The sequence below is a fragment of the Crotalus tigris genome, unplaced genomic scaffold, assembly GCF_016545835.1.
Source record: "Crotalus tigris isolate CLP2741 ecotype Arizona unplaced genomic scaffold, ASM1654583v1 scf7180000019147.1630427, whole genome shotgun sequence".
In the NCBI taxonomy this organism is placed as follows: domain Eukaryota; kingdom Metazoa; phylum Chordata; class Lepidosauria; order Squamata; family Viperidae; genus Crotalus; species Crotalus tigris.
This window is the reverse complement of record NW_024097401.1, coordinates 998,187-1,022,456: the sequence shown is the minus strand read 5'-3', so window position 1 is coordinate 1,022,456 and position 24,270 is coordinate 998,187. Positions and strand designations below refer to the sequence as shown.

General features: G+C 43.3%; 1 protein-coding gene across 5 annotated transcripts in view; it reads right to left on the bottom strand.

The window, feature by feature from the left end:
* The window catches only part of USP54 (ubiquitin specific peptidase 54), a 96,024-nt gene that overhangs the window by 2,719 nt on the left and 69,035 nt on the right, over positions 1-24,270 (bottom strand). Inside the window, exons 19-24 of one of the 5 annotated variants that reach the window (XR_005558707.1) lie at positions 21,421-22,790; positions 19,967-20,067; positions 18,881-19,009; positions 14,963-15,149; positions 7,333-7,462; positions 1,517-1,655 (exon numbers count right to left, since the gene is read on the bottom strand). Coding sequence is in view for 3 of the 5 variants with exons in the window: in XM_039360021.1 (XP_039215955.1) it covers positions 1,096-1,655; positions 14,963-15,149; positions 18,881-19,009; positions 19,967-20,067; positions 21,421-22,790 (2,347 nt within the window). In the remaining 2 variants the exon portion in view is untranslated. Of the gene's footprint in view, positions 1-358; positions 1,656-7,332; positions 7,463-10,746; positions 11,966-14,962; positions 15,150-18,880; positions 19,010-19,966; positions 20,068-21,420; positions 22,791-24,270 lie in introns of those variants that run through there. The other 4 variants (XR_005558706.1, XM_039360021.1, XM_039360022.1 and 1 more) reach the window with 4 other exon arrangements.

Genomic DNA, 24,270 nt, shown 5'->3' with positions numbered 1-24,270 from the left:
AAAATCCAAGAACATAGACATAATGTCATCACTCATTTGACGAAATAATTGTAACTAAATCTCCCGATTTACAAAACTTTAAAACAGAATGAAAATCAGGATGAGGACACTTAACTTCTCAACAGGGCCTTTAAATGTGGTGTATTTTGTCTGCATCATTCACAACGGTTCTGTTGTAAATCATAATCTTATAAAACATACAAATCACCTTATTTTAACTAGATTCACAAAGTAGGTTATTATAAAAGTCAATCCATAAAACATTTTAATACCAGAAAGAGAAAAAAAAAACAGTAAAAGAGCTATTCCTAATTGGGAAATACCTTTCGGAAGATAGGAAAGTAATTAATAATCATTCAATAAACATAACTATTTCATTTTATTTCTTTGAGAAAACTTACAAAGGCAAGTATGTCAGAGCCTAAAATAGTTACAGTGATTCTGTGCTTATTAAACGTGCTACTTCAAACCCTGTTAGTCTACTTTGAAAAAAGATGAGAAATAGGCTGGTGCCATATCTTCTTACCGCTCCCCTCCCTAGCCCCTATCTGTGCCTATATCTTACTAAATTATGAACACTGCCAATTCTGTAGAAAGATCTGAAATCTTCCCCCCCCCCCAGCATGTAATGGAGCGGAAGAACATAACACTGAATTGAAAGTTGGCACACAGGCTTTCTAGTGCTACATAACATGATACATAAATTCACCAAATACAGCCTACAGAAAACATCAGAGGATTTAATTTCAGTCCAAAATGCAAACCTTGCCCGCTCTCCTACTGCAAGCGAGCCTTAAAACCGTTTCTTATAGCAAAAGGTTAGGAATGGAATTGCTGAAAAAGTTCTTTATAAACAGCAGTACATACAAAGAAATATAAAGTGCAGTCAGTTTTCAGCAATCACATTAATTATTTTTAAAGACAAAGCCGGCAACGACTGGCTGGGGGGGGGGGAAATCTTGCTATCTTATTACCTGCATTTCAGTATCTTCAGTTCAGACAAGGGCCTCTTTCGACAGGGACAGCCCCAGCGGAAGGGTGCCCTCTCACCAGTCATGGCTGTGCATGGAGGGAACCGCGACACGGGCCAGGGTTTTACAGGGCATTACCGGAGTGGACGAAGATGCTTCTTGAGGCAGGCTGTGGAGCAAAGGTGTGTTGCCGCCAGTCTTCGTCCGGGGGCATGTCGACACGCCTCGGGCCTTGGACCTTGGCTTGCTGGGAAATCAGACCGCCACCCTGAAAGCCTTTGTGTCTTGAAGCCCCATGTGAGACGGTGGCGTAACCCCGGCCAGGGGACCGCTTCCAGCCCAAAGTACCAGCCTCATCCTTTCCCTGAGGGAGTGGCCACTGGGGCAGGGGCTCTCGTGAGTCCTCGCTCATCTGGGGGAGAGAGTCCCCGTGCGCTGTGTCACGATCTGCTGCTGCTGCTGCTGCTGTCTCTTGCCCAGCGTGACTTCTCTGTAGCCAGTAGTTGGAAGCATTTAGCGTTCCGCTGTCTAAAAATGTATTGAAAGATGTCTGCCTTTGAGAAGGCTGGTCCTGTTTGTAAATGGGGTTGTCATAATTCAGCGGCACACGTGGTTTGTCTTCTGCGTGGAAAGCTGTATTCCTGTCAGGTGCAGTTAGATACTTTTGGATATTCTTCTGATTTCCTGAAAAATGAACAAATTGTAAATATTATTTTACCTATCCATAGTTGAAGAGCAAAATCCTGTCGCAAAAAATTAATTCTAGGCTACTCATAACCGAAGAACTACAGCTGACCAAATCCTTTGCTTTGAGAAGCATACTGAATGAAAGCCTGAAATAGCTCAGCAGGAAACATTCCTTAGCAGAAAATATAAGATGCAATAAAGGCCGTCGGATACCTCATTCCTGAATTGAATTAGCAGCTTCTGCAATCTGTGCCAATCACTATTGAGCTACTTTCTCAGCCATAGTTTGGACTGTGACCCGTGGGTGGCTGTGGCAAGTGTTAGGCGAGTATTAACTACTGTCAATGTTAATGTCAGGCTCTCCATCGTCGGCCTGGCGCCTTGCTGGGCTCCTGCCATCCAAGGGGAAGGGGGGGGGAGGCATTTGAGGCAATCCACACCTGGGTATCAAATGGTGGGGAATGGGAAGGGACTGGGAGTGGGGAGGGAAAAGTGACAATGGAAGAAGATCCAATCACCAAACCGGCTTATACAAGGTTCTTCAATTGTTTGCCCTGAGAATGGTCGAACGACCATTTCACGGGGGTCGCCAAACAACGCAGTCCGCCATTTCCCCCCCCCCTTTTCCTTAGCTGTGCTACTCCCTTTTATTCTATTGGCTTTTGAAAGCCAATAGAATAGACTCTCTTGAATAGAGTCTAATTCTATTGGCTTTCAAAAGCCAATAGGAATTGTCCAGGCTGTCTCTGCCCTGCTGAGCCCGCCAAAAGTCCCATTCTGCAAACGGTGCTGCAAGTTGTCTGCAGCAAAGGCGAGCTGTCTGGAAGTTTCCACCCCTCCCTGCTGAGCAAGTACTAAAAATGTAAGTGAAAGAGGGCCAGGGGTGGGAGGTGGGAGGCCGGCGGGCGCAGGGAGGGTTGCTGGTGCGCGTGGGGCTTGGCGGGTGCCTTACCTCCCTTGGGCTGGGCCAGCTGGTGGTCCAGCCAGAGGTCACCCTGCGCGGTGGCTGCCCCTTGCCAGCTATGCCTCAGCCGGCGCAGGGGGCGGCCCCACACATGCGCGGCGCTCCCGGGCAGGGAAAGTCCTTGACTTACGACCGTTGAGTAGTCCTTGACTTAACGACCGGTTGGGGGTCACAGCATTAAAATGGTTGAGAACCACTGTCTTAGGGAGAGCCTGGAACCCCCACAAAGCGCGTCCCCAGGTGGTGGATTGGGGGGGGGCTACCCATTATAGCTGGGAAAGCCCAGGGAAATCATCAAAACAATTAAAAAATGAAAGAATATTTCGGACATGTGATGCAACACCCAGAAAAATATGGCATACTCCATTTAATTCTCCAAGGAAAGACTGAAGGCAAACGAGGTCCAGGCAGAAGAACATCGTGGCTTCAAAATCTAACGGACTGGTTTGGACAAACCTCAGCAGCACTTTTTGTGTGGCTGTTGATAAAAATAGGATTGCCAACATGATCGCCAACATCCGATAACGGATATGGAACAAGAAGAGAATGGAATATTACCAGAGCTTCTCAAAACATCTTACCGGCATCACATTAGCTGGTTGGGGGACCGGTCATGGGGGGAGGGATTGGGAGTTGGAAAGAATAGCTTTGTATTTTGTGCAGAAAGACCAGATTCCGCCTGACTTGGCTGAAAACAGTTTCTGAGTCACGAGTCCTACTCGAGAGAGCAAACTGGGGCAGTTCTGACAGTAAGCAGAACCTGTACTTTTAGTCAACCCGGAGAGGATTACATCTCTACTGTGGGGACCGTGCGTATGATGTCAACTCAAGGGAGTGACCGGGAAGAAAATGAAACCTGTGGAGATGCGTCTACCAGACCCCCTTCTGGAGGACTGGATCTGTCTGAGTGGCTGGGGGAAGACAACCTGCTGAAACACCAGATGATCCCTAGGGGTCAGGGGAAAAGAGAAGTGGGAAGAGAAACTCCAAGGGGTGACATTCACCCACGGAGGAAGAGGCAGCCACCAATGTAGAAAGCGAGCTGAGCTGGAAGGGCTGGATGAAGAAAGTGATGAGGCGTGTGGAGAGAGCAACTGGGCAGACTGGATAATAGAACAAGCCATAAAGTTCATGCCGGGGGGGGGGGGCTTTAGAGAACCTCAAAGCGCGCAAAACCCTGTCTTGGATGGGGCACATCTATTCACCCCAGCACAGCTGGCGATGAGATGGAACATCCATCCCATTGCGATGGCCAGTATCTCAGCTAGCCCAATGGTGGCAATCGCCACCTCTCCAATAATGGGGGTGGCTGCCTGGAAGGGAGTACCTATGGGACCAGCCCCAGGGGGGGAAGCGAGTCCACAAGGCAACCCCCCCGAGTGTGAAGTTTAACAGGGACCCCCCCAGCAACTGGGATTCTTCCTGGCCTGGCCTGGACCTACATGTTGGAGTATGGCCGGGAAATACCCATCGAAGGAGCCAAGGTGAGATGTTATCATGGCTCTGGAGGGGCCAGTTACCCAGTGGATGGTGACCTTTCAGCATGACAACACCCTGGAGCTGAGAAATAATCACTTCATGGCTGCCCTCTGCAAGCGGTTCGAAGACTCCCTAGCTCAGTGCTGGCAAACCTTTTAGAGACCGAGTGCCCAAAAACTGGCCACACCCACTCCACCCTCCTGCCCTGCCCCCGCTCTGCCCTCCCATCCCCTGCCCCCCTCACCCACAGGACCATTCACTGCCTCCAGGGCCCGCCGCAGATCGCCCAGGCAGCCCAGCAGCGCTATGGCGGCCACACCCTCTGCCCGTGCCCTGCAGCATCAACTGCATCATGGGGTGTGAGGACCGAGTCTTGTCTACGCTGCCTGGCTGCCATGTCCTTGGCTGCGCTGCTCCGTGTGGGCCACGCTCAAGGGTGACTCTCCTTCAGGGGGGCTGCTGGAGAGGAGGGGGTGGCGGGGGAGGCAAGGCTGGGGCAACAGCACATGTGTCCACAGAGAGGGCTCCGGGTGCTGCCTTTGACACCCATGCCATAGGTTCGTCACTACTGCCCTAGCTGCATCAAAAACATCCTGCAAGGGAGGAAGGGGGTCACCGAGTACACGCAAGAATTTCACCAGCTGGTGTGCCGATTAACTGGCTACAAGACAGCTATTTCAAGGATGGCTGAGTGACGAAATCTATAATACCTGTGTCTCCAGGGATGCCCCCCCCCACTCTCCATGGTTGGTACATCCTAGCAGAGGAAGTAGAGATTGACATGGCCCGGAACAAGCACTGATCGGGACATGAGTGGTGAAAGCCCTCCCCGAGAAGTGATCCTAAAGCACCCAGACCCGAACACTCCTTCTGTCATCCAAGCTGATGCCAGTGATGTGGCTGTGGGGGCAGTTCTCCTACAAGGAAACCAGGAGGGACCCCTGCAACCCTGCACCTACATGTCCAAAAAAACTCACCAACACTGAGTGTTGTTTAGGCATATGCAGTGCAATGGGCGTTATTTACATGGAGACACTTCCTGGAGGGGGCCAAACATCTAAAGGCCATAAAACCTCCCTGAAAGCTATTGCCCAAACAAGCCTGATGGGCGCAATAATTTAATTGCTTCAATTTCACTCTGAAATAACACTCAGGGGGAAAAGTTTCCCAGCTGATACACAATCTAGAGTGCCTCAATATAACAGCTCTAAGCCAGATATAATCAGGCCAGTCATCCCCTCTCACCAACTAGCAACACAAGTAACCACCAGGACACAAACAAAAGTGAGAGCCACCAAAACCAAAGGCAAAGAAAGAAAGACAGGTCCCTGACAATATGTGGGGATTATAGGGGATAAATGCCATTTGCATGGAGAACATGTACCTCCTTCCCTTAATGACTGATATGTCGGGTTATTTGTCCAAGGGGAAGATTTTCACCAAGCTGGATTTGAGGGAAGTGTACTAGCGAGTGTGGATTAGGGAAGGGGATGAGTGGAAGACTGCATTCAACTACCCCTTGGGGTGCTATCCATTTTGGGCTGCAAGGGGCACCTGCTGTGTTCATGTAACTAATAAACGAAATCCTACATGAACATCTGTATAAAGGGGCACTGGTGATGATATCTTCATTTATACTGAAACCATGGAAAAGCACATAAAGCTAGTGAGACCTGTGCTAAAGAAGCTGCTAAAAGCCCAGCTGTACTTGAAGCAATCCAAATGTGACTTGCACAAGACCAGTCTAGACTACTTAGGTTACCATATCTCCAGGAAAGGAGTACAAATGGACCTGGAAAAAGTGAGGACAATATTAGAATGGGTGGCCCCACAGACCAGAAGGCAACCTGGGGTTTCCAAACTTCTATAGGCAATTCATTACCACATTCGCACAGATAGCCCTATCCATCATGAACCCAGCTGAAAATGGGAAAGGGGATGAAGCCCTAGTCAATCTTTGAACTGGACTGTTGAGTGCCAAGCAGTTTTCAAAAAGCTAAAGAGAGCTTTTTGCTGCTGAGCCAATATTGAGACACCAGAACCCAGATGAACCGTTTGTGATCCAGGAAGACACCAGCGACATGGCCATGGGGGCAATTTTAATGCAGAAAAATGGAAGGGAAGAGCTGCAATTTTTCGCCTATATGTCTCAGAAACTGACACCAAGAGATGGTGGGCCATCTGGGAGAAGAAGGCTTACGCTATCAGCTGGGCCCTCCTCATCTGGAGACAGTTTTTAAAGGGCACAAAATCCCGTTCAAAGTTTGGACCGACCGCAAGAACCTGGGAGCACTAAAGGCCCCAAGGAACCAGTCCTCTAAGGAAGTCTGATAGGCTCCTTATGTTATTTGCTGGGGGGGGGGACTTCCTTGTCGATGCCCTCTCACGCCTGCCTCAATATAAGAGCACTAGGGAAGAGACAGTTAACTCTGTCATCCCATCTAAGAATCTGTGGCACCAGGAGGAGACTTACTGATCCAGCAATTCGGAGAAGTCCTGGGAGGGAATGAGTAGTTCCAAAAGCATAAGAGAGACTTGATGCTGAAGCAAGGCTTAGCATGGAAGGGGAGTAAAGTGTATGTCCCAGTCAGCCAGAGAACCATGGTCCTACAAAAGAGTCATGATGCGAAGCCAGAGGGGCACCTTGGATTTGTAAAGACCCTGCACCTTATAAAAAGGCAATTTTGGTGGCCAAGGATGAAGGATATAGAATCCTATGTGGCTAGTTGCCTTGTATGCTCATCTATGAAGCGATTGCCAGGGAAAACTCCTAAATTGCTGCAGCCAATAGCCAACCCAACCCTGCCATGGAAGGAAATAGCCGTGGACTTCATAGTTGAGCTTCTGGAGAGTGGTGGGAACATTGTAATATAGACCATTGCTGACCTATACTCCAAGCAGGCACATTTCATACCATGCCCAAAGTTCCTCTCAGTCTGGCCCCTAGCAAAATTGTTCATGCAGCACATTTAGACTGCATGGGATCCCAAAGAGGATTATTTCAGACCGGGGGGTGCAGTTTACTGCAAAATTCTGGGAGTTCATGAGCCTGATGGCTCATATTAGGGGCTTAGCTCCGCTTTTTATCCCAGTGCTAATGGGGCGGCAGAACAAGTTAACTCAAAGGTGGAGCAATACCTAAGATAAATTATCAGCAGACTAGCTGGGCTGAGCTGCTGCCGTTTGCTAAGGTAGCTATAATAACTCAATGCATGGCAGCACGGGACTTACCCCATTTAAGTTGGTTATGGTGGTTGAGTTCGTAGCCATGCCCGAGTTTCTCCCCAGGACCTCCTCTTCTACAACACTGGTGGAATGGATGGACTCTCTGAGAAGCACATGGGTTATGGTGTACAAGGCACTAGGGAAAGCAAAACAGGCCCAGAAAAAGCAAGCTAATCGGAAGAGAGCTCCTCAAAGGAAGTTCAGGGTAGGAGATAAAGTAGTTGAAGTATTTAAACCCAAGGCAGCCCTGTAAGAAGACGGGTCCTAAGTATATAGGTCCTTTCTCCATTGTGCAAATTATAAACCCAATGACACTGGAGCTACAGATGCCGAGAAGTGTTAGGTGGATCTATCCAGTGTTTCATTGCAGTCTACTAAAATCTGCTTAAAATTCTAAGCTAAGGCCAGTTGGAGGGACCCCTCCACCTCCGACCCTTATAAAAGAGGAGGAACACTATGAGATTAAAGGCATCTTGGATTCTAGACCCCACCTGGGAAAGTTGCAATACCTTGTGCTGTGGAAGGGCTATCCTGTAGTGCAGTGATGGCGAACCTATGACACGCGTGTCAGTGCTGACACGCGTAGCCATTTGGGGTGACACGCGCAGGATTTCATGCGATTTTATGCAATTCATCCTCGGCTCCTGCACGCCGAGGATGAAAGAAATATTTTTTTTGTTTTCGCCACGGAAGAGAAATCCCCACGGATACCTGGCGGGTCACCAGGTTATGTGGGACTCGAACCCACTAAAACTCTCCCATTTTGACTACCGCCCCCCTAGAGCAACCGTACCACTACGGCCTTGGATCCAGGAAGGATGAAAGAAATACACTCTGTGCTGGAGGAACGGGGGGTGGGACGTGTGATCTCCCCCACCCACACTCACTCATTCACTGTGTCCCCGCCGCAAACTTCAGCCTGTGCCATCGACTGACAGGCAAGCACAGGCACAGCCCCTTTATCAACGCAGGGGCTGCTGGTAAGGCGTGCATGCCGTGCGCACACACTTCATCAGCACGGCTGAGAGTACGTTAGGGAGGACCCCCAGGAGAGGAGCGTAGGAACAGCGCGCGCCTTTCTCCAGTCAGGCCGCAATTAGTGCGTGCCACACAGTAAGGGGGACCTGTGAGCGCCATTAGCAGCAACTATTGGGGTGCCGTGGACTTGTAATTGCCCACAATAACTGAGATAAGTGAGGGGGAGGCTGTGTTAGGCTAGTTAACCCCTAATTGGCTAACAAGCTATCTATAATTCTATCTGCTGTCACTGGCCCACTGATGGAGCACCCAAAAAATAAAAAACAAAGGTTAAGTAAAGGGAGTGGTAGTAGCAGTGGCCGACCCTTTCAAGAGACATGGAGCGAGATGTATGGTATTATAGAAAAAAATGGCAGATCATTTTGCGTTCTATGTACTGAAACGGTAGTAAGCAGAACGTGGAATATAAATAGACATTTTGAAACTAATCATTCCCAGCTCTTGGAAAAAAGTGAGGATGAAAGGAAGGAATACATTTCCAGGAAGCTACATCTTTATAAGAGCCAATCTAACTCCATCCTTAAATTTATAAAAGGCTGTACAAATTTAACATCTGCAAGTTTGAGCATTGCTCACTCCATAGCTCAGCATGCAAAAGCACTTAATGAGGGAGAATTTATTAAAGAAACTCTCCTAAGATGTCCGCCACTTCTATTTCACGATATGCAGAATAAAGATGCAATTATTAAGAGAATATCTGAGTTACCACTCAGTAGAAATATCATAAAAGACCGAATAATGAGACTGAACACAAACGTACAACATCAATTAAAGAGAGACATAAGGAATTGTAAATATTTTTCCATCTGTCTTGATGAAACTACTGATGTCATGTCACATGCTCAGTTGGCCATTATTGGTCGATATTCTGATAGTCACACAATGAGAGAAGAGTTGATAAAGTTAGTATCAGTTCCAACAAGTACATCAGGAAGCGAAATATGTAAGGTTGTTATGCAAACATTCTGCGACCTAAGCATTGATATCTCTAAAGTTGTGTCAGTGACGACAGATGGTGCCCCAAACATGGTGGGGAAAAAAGTTGGATTTGTGAAATTGTTTACAGAAGCTATTGGACATCCGATTGTGCCTTTTCATTGTATTATCCATCAGGAGGCTTTATGTGCCAAGGCAGGATTCACTGACTTAAATGACTTAATGTCAGTTGTTACAAAAATAGTTAATTTAATAACTGCTCGCCTCCTTCACAAGCGAGAATTTTCAGCACTTTTGCTGGAGGTTGATTCCACCTACAGTGGACTGCTGATGTGCAATAATGTAGGATGGCTGAGCCGAGGCAAGGTTCTTGAGCGCTTTGTGGAGTGCTTTGAAGAAATTAAGGTATTTCTTGAAGATAAGGATCTGGGAAACTTTCCTCAGCTCAATGATGATAAGTGGGTCAACACCCTGATGTTTTTTACAGATCTCTCTGTTCATGTTAATGAACTGAACTTAAAGTTACAAGGTTTTGGCAAAAGTATTGATGTTATGTTTGGATACATAAAAGCTTTTGAAAGTAAAGTAAAAATTTTCAAGCGAGATGTAGAAACTAAAACGTATAAGTATTTTCCTCGAGTACAAAAGCATTTTGAGAAGGCCAGTGCAGCTGTATGAAATGTAGTGGAACTCTTGCATATGAAGTGCCAGCATGTTTTAGACTCGTTACTTGACCAGTTTACTGATAGATTTAGTCAATTTAGAAGCCTAGAACAGACCATGAGAATAATTAAGTATCCTGATGTAGTAGTCTACAATAGTTTGGAATTAAATGGTTTCGAATGGACGCAAATAGATGATTTGGAGATGCAGCTTGCAGAATTTCAAGACAGCATCTGGGCTCAGGTGTTTGTCGACTTGAGGTCAAAGCTTGAGAATCTGGAAAGGGGCCGCTTGGAGAATCAAGATGAGTGCCACTACGAACAGGAAATTTGGAGTGCCTGGAACAGACTACCAGACACTTTTAGCACCCTGAAAAATATAGCAACAGCTTTACTTACAATTTTTCCTTCTACGTACTTTTGTGAGACCTTATTCTCAGCATTAAATAATATCAAAACCAACAAAAGAAACAGATTGACAGATGAGGTTAGTAGCGCTTGCTTGGGCCTGAAGTGTACAAAATATCAACCTTCAATTGAAGATTTAGCCAATGAAATTCAGCAACAAAAAAGTCACTAATATGCAGGTTAGTTAAAGAATTTGCCCTCCCCCTCACTTATCTCAGTTCACGGCACCCCAAACAAGTTCAATAATATCAAGGGCAACATACGACATCGACAGATTGATGAACAAAGAAGTTACTAAGCAGGTATGTTAAATAATTTGTTTTTGGTTTATTAAATACAATTATATATTGCAATTATACATTTTTGTAGTTTAAACTATAAATTGCACAAAATTATGTTTTTTTGTCGAAGTGACACACCACGCGAGTTATGCTCGATTTTTTGCCGAATTTTGACACACCACGCCGAAAAGGTTGCCCATCACTGCTGTAGTGGATACCAAATGGATGGCGACAAAGGACATTAGAGTGGCTAGACTAATAAAGAGGTTTCACGCCAGATACCCTAAGTGACTAAAGTGAAACAGTGCTTTGTACATGTTTATGAATTTGTATGTTTGTGCTAATTACAGATTTATCGTTCTTCTGGGGGATTGGCATGTCAAGAGTTATTCGCTTTTCACCTAGTTCCTTCTCTGTTCTCAACTTGACAATAATTGGGAGGGAGGTGGTTGAATCTCATGGGATGGGAATGGAATGGCAAGAATCTGCAGATTATGAGGCCCTGCTCCCCCATTCAAGGTCATGCTGCGCAGGTGTTTGAACAATTCAAGCAGTTCCCATAACAAAAGGAGTGTATGTGATTGGACATCGCAATGGACTGAAGGGGATGGCCAAAGAGGGAATTCAAGTTTAATTATGTGGACATTTGAGTGGGAAATTCAGAGCTGGTTTTGCTTCTTTTATACCAATGCAGTGTATTCAATAAAAGTATTACTTTTGGGAAGAACAATATCCTAGGAATTTCTTTCTGGATTCACTAGCTGGACATTTGACAAAATCATGGCAAAAAAGGTTGTTAAAATTGAAGTCAACTCACTTAACTACCTTGCTTAGGAACAGAAATTCTGGTCTCAATTTTGGTCATAAGTTGAGCACTACCTGTATATGACAAGAAAGGATGTCCTAAGTGGCATGGTGGTGCAGTGGTTAGAATGCAGTATGCCAGGCTAATTCTGCTGAGTACAGTACCTAGTCCTGTGAAGAGACTATCCCTTAGCGGATGCTGAGTGCATGAAAGCCCAAGATGTTAAAGCTGATTGATTACAGATGTTTCATGACAAATACCCTCAACGTCCAAGGTGATGAAGTTTGAATGTTTGAATAAATGTACTTATTGTTTCCTTATATCTACCTTCTTTTCCAGGGGGTTGGCATGTCAAGGTTAAACTGCTAAGATGCTTGCTAACCTCTGTCGCTGCTCAACAGGAGGGAGGGGGAATATGGGAAAAAAACAAGAGTTTCAAGAAGCTGTCCATAGACTGTGAGACCCAAGGTCATCCAAAGCAGGTGTCTGACGTAGATGTGGACCGTTCCCTTAAGAAACAGAGAGAATGTGATTGGGCAACATGAGTGGGTGGGGGTTATGGAAAGCTACTGTTAACTAATCAGATTTTCGCGTGAGAAAACTAGAGTTGATTTTACTTCTTCAGTGCTGGGATGTGTATTCAATAAAAAATTATCTCTTATGGCACCTCAAGGCCATAGAGTTCCTTTAATGTTGAATTCACCAGCCAGAAGGCTGATATTAAATCAACTCTCATAAGTTTTGAGTGCAGCCTATTTGGAGGGTTCCGAGAAGATTATAGCATAATGACATCGGGAGGAGAAAAGAAGATCCAGACCACAGCCAAACTGGGACTGACTCTTCCTTGTGAGGCACCAGTGGCAGCTCAGCTGGACGTTGAATTTATCAGCTGGAAGGCTGACACATATATTCACAAAAGAAGCTTAATCAAATTTAAGCAAGAGTGGCTTCCACACATACTATACTGTATATAACATATGAAGAAAAATGTAAGAATTTAGAGTATGGTTTTCAGGAGACAAAAAAAATGATGAAACACTTGAAATCAGAATCACAAATAGTTAAGTCTATAAATATTGTACATTAATCAACTGTTGTACAAAGGGAAGGTTAGAAGCTAATGTTTTTCTATAAAGTTTTAGTTTTCTTCTTTTCCTTTTTGTATCTTTAAATAAATGAATATTGGAGATTCTGGCCCTTAGCTCAAGGATTCAAATCCTTATTCTCATCATTAAAATAATTCAATGTACTTTCTTTTATACAGTTCAATTCTCATCAGAAATACACTGAGCGCTAGCTATACAATCCTGGTTAATTAGAATATAGAATAACAGGATTGAAAGGGATCTTGGAGGTCTTCTAGTCCAATTCCCTGCTCAAGGAGACTATTTCAGACAAATGGTTATTCAGTTTCTTTAAAATCTCCAGTGAAACCTCCAGCTCATACAACTTCCAGAGATAAGCCATTCTGCTGATTAAAGTTTCTTAGTTCTAGTTTGGACATCTCTTTAATGATCTTCCACCCCTTACTTCTTGGTCCTGCCTTTAGGTGCTTTGGACAATAGATTGATCCTCTCTTCTCTGTGACAGCACCTCAAATATTGGAAGATTACTACTGTATCACCCCTACTTCTTCTCTTCATTAGATTAGACCAGTGGTTCTCACCCTGTGGGTCGGGACCCCATTTGGGGTCGAACGACCATTTCACGGGGGTCGCCAAACAATGCAGTCCGCCATTTTTTTCCTTTTTCCTTAGCTGTGCTTGAATAGAGTCTAATTCTATTCGCTTTCAAAAGCCAATAGGAATTGTCCAGGCTGTCTCTGCCTTGCTGAGCCCGCCAAAAGTCCCATTCTGCAAACAGTGCTGCACCAGTTGAGTAGTCCTCGACTTACGACCGGTTGAGTAGTCCTCGACTTACGACCGGTTGGGGGTCGCGGCATTAAAAAGGTTGAGAACCACTGGATTAGACATATCTAGTTCCCTCAGTTATTCATCATATGGTTTAGTTTCCAGAATTTCTAGCGTTTCAACTGCTTTTTTGTATCATGGTGACCAGAACTGGACACAGTATTCCAAGTGTGGTCTCACCAATGCTGTATAAAGAGGTACTTTCACTTCACATGATCTTGAAACGATCCCCAAACAAATGTATTGCTTTTCTTTCTATCCTATATAGGCTTCTGTAACCATTTCTTGGGGCCTACCATTCTGCTGGGAGGGGGGGATGCTCTGCATTGTCTTGCCACTTTGCCCTTCCCCCCAGGAGAAGGAATGCAGCCAAATAATATCACCCTTATCTGGAAGGCAGTTTGTGCTTGGAGCCAGAGGGAAACGAAAATGAGAGATTTTGAAGGAGCCAGTTACCAAAATAATAAAGCACGTGTGGATTGGATGAGATTCAAATGGACCACGGGACCCTGGGAGAAGGAGTAACAGATATTGCTTTTGATATACTGCTTGCGTGGGATTTTTCCTCAGACCTTGCTTTGATTCTTTGCTCTCATAGTTCCTAATAAAAGTTCCTTTTGAGAAAATGCCTGTTTCAAGAGTTCTGCTTTCTTGGGAGATCTAGTTGAGGTGTAAGGTCTCCTTCCACTATCCATCTGCAACCTAGGACTGCATTAGCTTTATGGCAGCTACAGGATACTGTGGGATCATAGTTAAATAGTGGTCTAGTACTAGGACTGCTTCCTGGGGGGAGGGGGAAAGGACACCTAGATCTCTCTCAGGTACTGTTGAGCCAGGTACCACCTATTCTATATCTATGCATTTAGTTTTTCTTGCCTGTATATAAAGATCTTATTTTTCTCACCAATGAATTGAATTTTGTTAGGTAAGACCCAATGTTCAAGTCTGTCAAGAACCTTCTGAATCTTAAGTCTATCATCTAAAGTGTTAGCAAGCCCCCCCACCTTGGTGCCATTGCAAATTTGAGGAATTCCCCATTTATCACCTCATCTAAATTGTTTGTGAAGATGTTGAAGAGTACTGGGCCCAAGATAGAACCTTAAGGTATCCCACTGCATGCTTCTCTCCATGTAGATGTAGTTCCATTGAGAACTACATGCTGAGTGTGATTGGTCAGCCAGTTACGAATCCATCTGGTGGTGATGCTGTCTATCCCACATTGTTCTATCTTCCCAAGTAGTTTGTGGTCTACTTTGTCAAATGCCTTACAGAAGTCCAAGTAAACTATATCTGCAGCATTTCCCTGATCACTAATTTAGTGACTGTATCGCAGAAGGCAGTAAGGCTTGTCTGGCATGATCTGTTTTAACAAACCCATACTTGCTTCTAGTAATGGACGTTCATTTCTTGGTGCTCACAAACGTGCTACTTTTTCCAGGATCTCACCAGGTATTAATTCTTTATCTACTTATCAATTTTATATTTCTGTACCAATATTTTTATTTTCTCTTTGTGTTCTTTGTTCACTCTTTTTTCTTGTCTTTTTAAAAATGATTAACAAATACATTTTTTTTTTAAAAAAGCCCAGTCATTTACCTGATTGTCTATGCATTTTGTTCGCCATAGTAGTCACTGGAGCATCATGGGAGAAGTGCTGCAGTTGGGGTGAAGAGTGCTGAGGACGGAAGGGGAGCACAGGAGGCAAATTGGGAGGGAAGGAAAGGGAAGTAGTGCTGGAATAGGATCTGGCTTCCACTGACAGTTTCTTCCTGCTGGACACTTCCTTTTAAAACAAGGAAAAAGAGAAATAAATAAATAAATACTAAAACTGGAATCAACAAGGGCAAACAGGTGGCCAATACAGAGCCAGGCAATCAATAAAAGTTACCAGAAAATAAGAAAAAAAAAGGCACTTGCAACATCACATTCCCCAGAACACTATTTTAGCACAAATACCTAAGATAGTAAAACACCATCTTTTCAGCCCCCATGGTGGTGCAGTGGTTAGAATGCAATATTGTGGGCTAACTCACTGGTCACTCCAGGAGTTCGATTCTGAGTCAACCTTTCTGAGGTTGGTAAAAGGAGGACCCAGATTGTTGGAGGCAAATATGCTGACTCTGTCAACCGCTTAGAGAGGGCTGTAAAGCACTGTGAAGCGGTATATAAGTCTAAGTGCTGCCGCCGCCCAACGCTCTAATACAGCACGCCCACGAGGCACTTGCTGCTGACTTCCTTTCTCCCTTCCCTCAGCTGCTGTAGCACATCTCTAAGTCCCCCATTTTCTCCTCTCCCAATCTTCTAATGTCTTCTTTTCCCATTCTGCCTTGCCCCCTTTCCTGAGCTGTTGCTGCCACCACTCAAGTCCCTGACTGACATGGCCAAGGAAACGCCTCAGCCCTGGCCTTTTCCAAATTCTCCCTGAACCATTCCTGCTTAGAACAGCCACATTTTAGTTAATACCTGGAACAGAACAGCCCCAACTAGAACATTTGAAGCACCTCCATGCATGTTTTTTTACATATCGTTGTTTTTAATTTTTATTCTGGCAGTGATCGTTTTTCTCATCATGGCTGTAGCCTCTTAGCGTTATGACAAATGGAGCGACAGATTCCTCAAAGATTCTAATTGACAATGTACAGGCTGAGAAATATCCATTTCTGAGGTACAGGAACTAGCGCAGTTGAATATGTTGTAACTTCTAGGAAAGACGTGTCAATTTCTTAAGAATATTTTTCATAGGAGATTCTTTAGAAATTGTTCCATGTCTTCTTTCTCCTACCAAATACTCAGTAATGCATGTCTAAGAATCAGCTGGCAAGTAACGACTAAGGAGTGTAAATAGAAACTAGTATTTCATAATTTGAAGAGAGAAGCAGTGAAGAGTTTTTGTTCTCACATTCAGTAAAAAAAATACAGTATTTGCAGCAGAAAAAAATATGCTGATTTTAATCACTTATTTTTCTTTTCTTTTGACTACATAGGACACTTTGACCAGAAATTGAGCAAAGAAAAAAAACTTATTAGGAATAAATAATTGCCCTAATTACACAGCAAATGTAAGCAAGCTAAATTAGATTTTGCCAATCCTTCCCATGTGAGGTTGGAATATAAGAAAATAACCGAAACTATTTTGATGGATGTTTAGATGAACAAAATGTTTAGGCTACTTATCGGACACTAATGATGGGGGGAGGAGGGTGTACAATTTTGTTTCTTTTCTAATATTTTCCCCTCAAGTGTAGGGTCCATTTTTTGGGTTCTTCCGAGTGTTGATCCATTGTTATGACAGGAATTGACTGGCTTGTTACCCCAACCTCATGTTGGGAATTGAAAGAGCATGGCTGGCCCAAAATCACCCTGATGGCTTTCTCCCACAATGTCCTATGTTAAATTGTTTTACTGGCAATATCTACTGACATCTCAGTTTAAGCATGGCCATTTTCACGTTCAGATAGTTATTATAAGCAGTAGTTAAATCTTATGGGCCACAAAAGGCTCATCATTTGTGTTTATAATAACTGTTAATTATAAAGCAATCTGACACACTCATATTAATGACTGAATGGCACAAGGAACTGGAGACCCCTATTTCATCTATATACTGGCATAAAAAATGGGAAAAGATATTAAATTACAGCTTATTCAAGAAACAATATTTTGGACTAATTGGACCTTATTACCTTTGTATTGAAGAGGAACACATACATCTTTCTGGGTCAATGTGAGATAGTGATTAGGTGTTGATTAGCATCAGGGAGACCAAGGTTCTAGTCAACGTAGTCCAGATGTTCACTGGGTGACTTTGGCCCGACAAATGTTCTCAATTCAACCTACCTCACAAGGTTGTTATTATGGTGGAAAATAGGGAGTGCTATGTATACCTCTTTATTTATTTTATTTTATTTTATTTATGAGACTTATATACCGCTTTAAGTGCAAGCACTCTCTAAGCGGTGTACACCAGTAAGCAATGTATATATATATTTACATTGCCCCCAACAATCTGGGTCCTCATTTTACCTACCCCGGAAGGATGGAAGGCTGAGTCAACCTTGAGCCGGTGAGATTTGAACCGCTGACCTGCTGAACACAGCCAGCTAAAGTGGCCTGCAGTACTGCACTCTAACTGCTGCGCCACCTCGGGTGTCATATAAGCCTAATTAAATACATCTAATAAATAATTGTGTTAAAGGTGTAAAGAGATTATTGTTTCATTAAAACATTTGTTTTTGTGATGTCCTACACTTTGAAATTTGAATAGGATGTAATATTTTGAATGTTCTTTTCTATTACATTCTTCTTATATGTAAATTGATAGCTGGGCAATGGAAATGGACCTTCCACATTCTTCTTATTGCTAGGAGACATGTCCTTTAACATGGAAATATAAATTTATTATATTAATTACTCAATGGATTTAAAACCTAGTATCACTTGCAACTTATGAATGAGTTGTTTATACATACATATATACATAAAACCCTCACACATATAATGTTGTTATTGCTTTGCATTTTTTCCTTTCCATTCAAGTAAATTAATTAAAAACTTTTTAAAGCGCATACCGGCATGACCTTGAAATGAGCTATCATAGCAACAGGTAGTGCTTTTAGCAATGTCTACATTTTTTCAGCACCTGTGGAGAAAACTATTGCTTTAAATACTATTAACAAATTAATAGTATTTAAAACAATAGTTTTCTCCACAGGTGCTGGAAAAATGTAGAGAGTACACAGAAAGAGAAGGAGGAAAACTCAAAGGGAATGTACTAGAAAGTAAGTCAGGCACTAGAAATGCAAAATTAAATAAAGGGCACTTGAATCTTAATTATCCTACCTGTAAACAGTACACCGGCAGGAAAGTATTTTCCATAAAATGGGATAATATTTTACAGGATGAACGTGGAACAAGCTATTCTTTCTGTAAAACCTTTAGCAATCACACTAAACCAGGGGTAGACAAGCTTGGCTCTTTTGTGACTCGTGGACTTCAACTCCCAGAATTCCTGAGCCAGCCATGCTGAGGGGAAAGGAGGAGGTTTCCAAGCTGAGCCATGTTGGCTCAGGAATTCTGGGAGTTGAAGTCCACGAGTCATAAAGCGGCCTAGGCCTAGGTCAGGGGTAGGCAACCTTGGCTCTTTTATGACTCGTGGACTTCAACTCCCAGAATCCCTGAGCCAGCCATGCTGAGGGGAAAGGGAGAGGTTTCCAAGCTGAGCCATGTTGGCTCAGGAATTCTGAGAGTTGAAGTCCACGAGTCATAAAGCGGCCTAGGCCTAGGTCAGGGGTAGGCAACCTTGGCTCTTTTATGACTCATGGACTTCAACTCCCAGAATTCCTGAGCCAGCCATGCTGAGGGGAAAGGGAGAGGTTTCCAAGCTGAGCCATGTTGGCTCAGGAATTCTGGGAGTTGAAGTCCATGAGTCATAAAAGAACCAAGGTTGCCTACCCCTGCGCTAAACCAATCAAGTGCAGCAGTTCAAGAAATTTCCTTTTCAACCATTTTACTTACAAAATTCTGAGAAGAAGCAAGTTTCTCTTCTTTGCTTGTGATGGCTGTCCCACTGAGACTGCGTGCAATGCGACGGAAGTTCTCTGCACTGTAGGTTTCCTCTTCTGGCTCCTGGCCAGTATATGGCACCTATATTCAGAAAGAAAACTTCATGGTAAATGAATGCACAGAATCACAGCATTCAAGTACTCCCACAACATCACGGACTGAGTTCATTTCATGTTTTTACAACTACTAGGCTAAACCTGCTTTGATTATTGTGAGCTGTGTGTAGTTGCTGAGAGGTGGGTGGTATACAGATGTTACATTATTATTTAGGCTAACGTTGTTTTATTCATCATACTTTTGAACAGGATCCACATCAGATTGCTAAATGAGCTGGTTAATGCAATGAGATCATCCTAGCACATCTGTCACCAGACTGCACATGCACTGCTGGTGTTAAACTCTAAATCCTAAACAGTTTGGGGGAAGCTACCTGAAGAAGCATCTCCTCCTGTATTTATCTACCTGGTTCTTCAGATCTGAACTTAAGATTTGCCACTGCTTCTGCAAATGAAGCAAAGTTGTAAGAGAGAGAGCTTTTCCAGTGATGATATTCTATTTGTGGAAAATACTCTGCAGAGAGACTAAGGCAGTGCCTTATAAACTCAATTCTGTTTTTACTCTTGGCCTTGTGGAAGTTTACATTTATTATCTTTCTGAATCTCTCCCATATACAGCACTTATCTAAATAAGCCACTGTTAGAATGGATTCTGTTAAATACCTTAAGGTAGATAGTTAAGCATTTTATACTGTAGTCAGTTGCAATAGTAAGCTGTAGAAATCCATCATATAACCATTGTTTTAAAATAAAAACAAGACAGGATTACAACATGTTCAGCTACTGTATCTAAGATCTTACTAGTGATAATATCTTGCATCACTATAGAAGGAAAGAGGTATAGTACACTCTATCTGAAATGTTTACCATCTATATTTAATATTAACATTGGTAAAAATATTCCTACTTTATTTCCTTACATTTTTTTCATCTGTACAAGTAGCATTCCCATAACCCAGTTCTCACTCTAGCATATCCTTACATGTGTCTTAGTATCTGGAGAACCAATATTTCCACAGGTGTTGTGTTCAGGTTCTGCTGTTCTTGACAGACCCCTATACGTCTTTCTTGTAGGCAAGTTTGCTGATACACGGGAGAAGAAGAAGGAAAAAAGAAAGGAGATTAAACTGAAGTTCTGTCTATATGATCTTCAGATATTTTATCTGAAATAAAATCTATCCTCTTAATTTTCGATGTGAAATTCCATTTTATGTGGTTTAATGAATTTTCCTAGAATGAAAATAGAGGAAGCTCATAATAACTGACAGGAAATAAATGTCAGTTGCCATAACAAAAACCATTCATCTAAATATTCCCCATAATTAAAGTCAGTTTCTTTGTTATTGTGAGCTTCTCCTATTTTCATCTTAGGGCAGTGGTTCTCAACCTTTCTAATGCCGTGATCCCATAATACAGTTCCCCATGTTGTGGTGACCCCCAACCACTTATACATCACCGGGTGCCAGGGGTGTGGCCAAAGAAAAGGGGGGAAAAATGGCAGATAGCCTTGTTTGGCGACCCCCGTGAAATGGTCGTTCGACCCCAAATGGGGTCCCGACCCACAGGTTGAGAACCACTGTCTTAGGGAAATGGATTAAATCACATAAAATGCATTAAGAGGATATACTTTATTTCAGAGAGGTCACTACAAAAGAGAGAAGAGAATTGCTGCAAGGCTTTTCCCCTGAAGATCAGACATCACAAAGAACAACATACTATTGCCCCTAAAACTTTGTTTCCAGGCGAGGTGTCAGTTTTTGAAAGCTTTTTAATTCATGCTCTTTTCATAAGAAATGTGTGTGCAGTCACTAAAGAACAACAGTTGAGCATCAAAATAGTTTTGTTAAATGTAACATAAAAATGTTGCAACGTACTTTTAACAAACCTTGTTTCAACAGTGGTTATGCTCAAATGCTTTACATTTAGGAAATGCAGTCCATGTTTTCCTAATGTATTAATGTCAGTCAGCCTAATGCAGTGGTTCTCAACCTGTGGGTCGGGACCATTTCACGGGAGTCGCCAAACGACCATTTCACGGGGGGTCGCCAAACAACGCAATCCACCATTTTCCCCCCCTTTTCCTTAGTTGTGTTACTCCCTTTTATTCTATTGGCTTTTGAAAGCCAGTAGAATAGACTCTCTTGAATAGAGTCTAATTCTATTGGCTTTCAAAAGCCAGTAGGAATTGTCCAGGCTGTCTCTGCCCTGCTGAGCCCGCCAAAAGCCCCATTCTGCAAATGGTGCTGCATCAGTTGAGTAGTCCTCGACTTACGACCGGTTGGGGGTCGCAGCATTAAAAAGGTTGAGAACCACTGGCCTAATGCAAACTAAAAACATGCAGGGCCACTGCCTTTCAACATCCAAAGTATTAGGAAGGAACATGAAGATGAAGACCCCCTAAGAAAATACAACACATAGCACATAAAATAATTTTACCTGCTTTGTTCAGCGCCGGTTTGGAACCGTCCAGTTTTCCCAATAGAGGTACTTGCATGCTGGCCTGGTACAGAGATTCCAGCTCAGAAACTTCCTGCGCTGTTTCCTGATTCTGCACTGGGTATTCCCCCAAAGCTCTTTGACTGATCAGAGGTGATTTGTTTCCAGGCATCAAAAGCCAGCCGGCAGTCTTATGCTGAGTTATTGCTGTGTCAGAATTGCTAACATGGTCTATGCAACTCGCCACGGGCACAGAGGCAATCGAGCCAGCAGGATTTCTGTAACTGGTGTGCCTTGTTTTTTCCTCACAGCTGCGTTTTCTTGGGTATAACTTGGGATTCAAGGAACACGGCTTCCCTTGGTGGCAGAGGATTTTTGTACGTGAATCGGAATTTTCAGAAAGGACGTTGGAAGCACTCAGACCATCTTCAGGACTCAACTGAGTTTTAGAAAGACTTGAGTCCAACGTTTTGGCAGGTGCCACTCCGTTCTCCTGTCTTCCGACATCCGACACCTTGAGGTACAAATGGCTGCTGTGGAATTCCTGCTGTAATTTTGGAGCATTTTGATCACAACGGATAGCTGCCTTCCTCTTTTCCTCACAAGTACCTTGTCTTTGGAAATTTCCTTCCAACCACTGAACCTGTTCTGCAACGGAAAAAAAGTCCCTTTTGCTACTTACACCTTTGGATTTCGAAGAATCCCCACCGACGACTTCTTGTGGATGATGTAAACTCTCGTGACTGTTTACCTCAAGTTGCCCGGTCGTCTGTAATTCTTCTGGAGCACAATGAGGCAGAGGTGGAAGAGAAAGCAGTATTGCACCATGAAGGTCCCCAGGTGGAGCAGCACTAGGCCATTCTGAAGTATTTCCTGAATTGAGAAGTGGGTTAGGTAGGCCTTTTTTGCCAGGTGGAGCTTCTGACGGTGGCGAAGAGGGGAAGAGCGTAGATAATGACTCAGAGTTTGTTATAGTTACGTTCATTTTGCAGTAGGGGGCAGGAGGAGATGCTGCATCATGTAGGTTCTTGACCTTAATATTATTGTTGTGGTCTTCGTAATTTTTTAAGGTGCTAGAAGAAGCAAGTTTCACATCGCCATCAATTTCACTCTTAGTCTGAATGCATTGGTCACTACCAGGTTGTCTGTAAGGAAACGGAGTAGCTTGATCACTGAAAGTAACAGAAGCCGCTTGAAAGTTCAGGCTGTTCTCAAGAAGGGGTTGAAATGTGGGCTTGGAATATGATGATTCCTTTTCAGGATGGGAAGCGAGTGGATGGACGTAGGATCTGGACCCAGGTGCTGCTTCTTTGCTGGGCTCCAGCACACTCTTCTGTTTCAGCAGTACTTGGAGTGGGACAGTCTGTTTACTGAAACACACATAAAATCATCATCAGCAACTGATGATTCCTAATTAGAAATATTAGGCTAAGGCAAAATCTACTAAGTTAACAAGGTACCTAATTTATCAAGTGTTTTCTGGTATCAGGTATCTGTGAGTGTAAAATTATTGCACGGTTGCATACAGAATTGCTAATCTGATAATAAATTTTTCTGGTATCAGAATGGCACTAAGAACAATTAGGGTAGTCCAACGGCTTGTGGGCATAGATTTGCAATACTTAAGAGCCAGGGCCAATAAAACCTGCTCCCCTTTGATCTTTAGCCACTCTAATAATCTTTAGCCATTCTAATAATTATGGATTGAGGATGGCCTCTTATTTCTATACTCTAACCATCCCCAAGTATAGAAGAGTCTTTTCCCTAGCCCGTTTCAATGTCTTGCCCTCAGCACTACTCGACGGGAGATTCAAGAGGCTCCCGTTTAGTGAGCGACTATGCCCTTGTGATAGGGCTGAAGTTGAAACTGTGGAGCATGTCTTATTATACTGCCCTATGTATAATACAGCCAGAATTAAACTATTGCCTCTCCTTGGAACTGATCCCTCTGGTTCTAATGTTAGTAATTTGGTTTTATATTGTCTAGGGCAGTGATTCTCAACCTGTGGGTCGGGACCCCATTTGGGGTCGAACGACCATTTCACGGGGGTTGCCAAACAAGGCTGTCCGCCATTTTTTTCCCCTTTTCCTTAGCTGTGCTACTCCCTTTTATTCTACTGGCTTTTGAAAGCCAATAGAATAGACTCTTGAACAGAGTCTAATTCTATTGGCTTTCAAAAGCCAATAGGAATTGTCCAGGCTGTCTCTGCCCTGCTAAGCCCGCCAGAAGTCCCATTCTGCAAACAGTACTGCACCAATTGAGTAGTCCTCGACTTACGACCAGTTGGGTTTGCGGCATTAAAAAGGTTGAGAACCACTGGTCTAGGGAATGGCTCCTCCTATATTACTTCTCAGGTTTCTAAATTTCTTTTAAGAGCTGTAACTATTAGAGGAGAACGTTGTAATTCCCCTTAAGCCAAGGCTTCTGGTTTTAATTGTTTGTGATTATATTTTTCTGTGTTTTCTTTTGTTGCACTTGTATTTTGGTCTGTGATCGCAAAATAAAAATTATTATTATTATTATCTATTTTGGAAAAAATAATTTTTCATTGAAGAATTTCTCCAATGATCAACAGTTTCAACCTCAAGAACGTACGTGTGTTAATATATTCTTGAAGATTTGAAGATGAGTCAAATGGAGAATATCTTCACCATGGACTAACATCATGCCATTCTTTACTGTACAGGAATACAGTCCATCCCATTACAGCAGAATTCTTCTTGTAGAACTGAGTTCCCTCTTTTCCCCATTAAAAAAAAACCTTTCATCAGTAAATGTTCAAAAAACTTCAACCACTGTCAATATGATGCAATGAATTTCTACTGAGAAATATTAGACAACATTCTTAT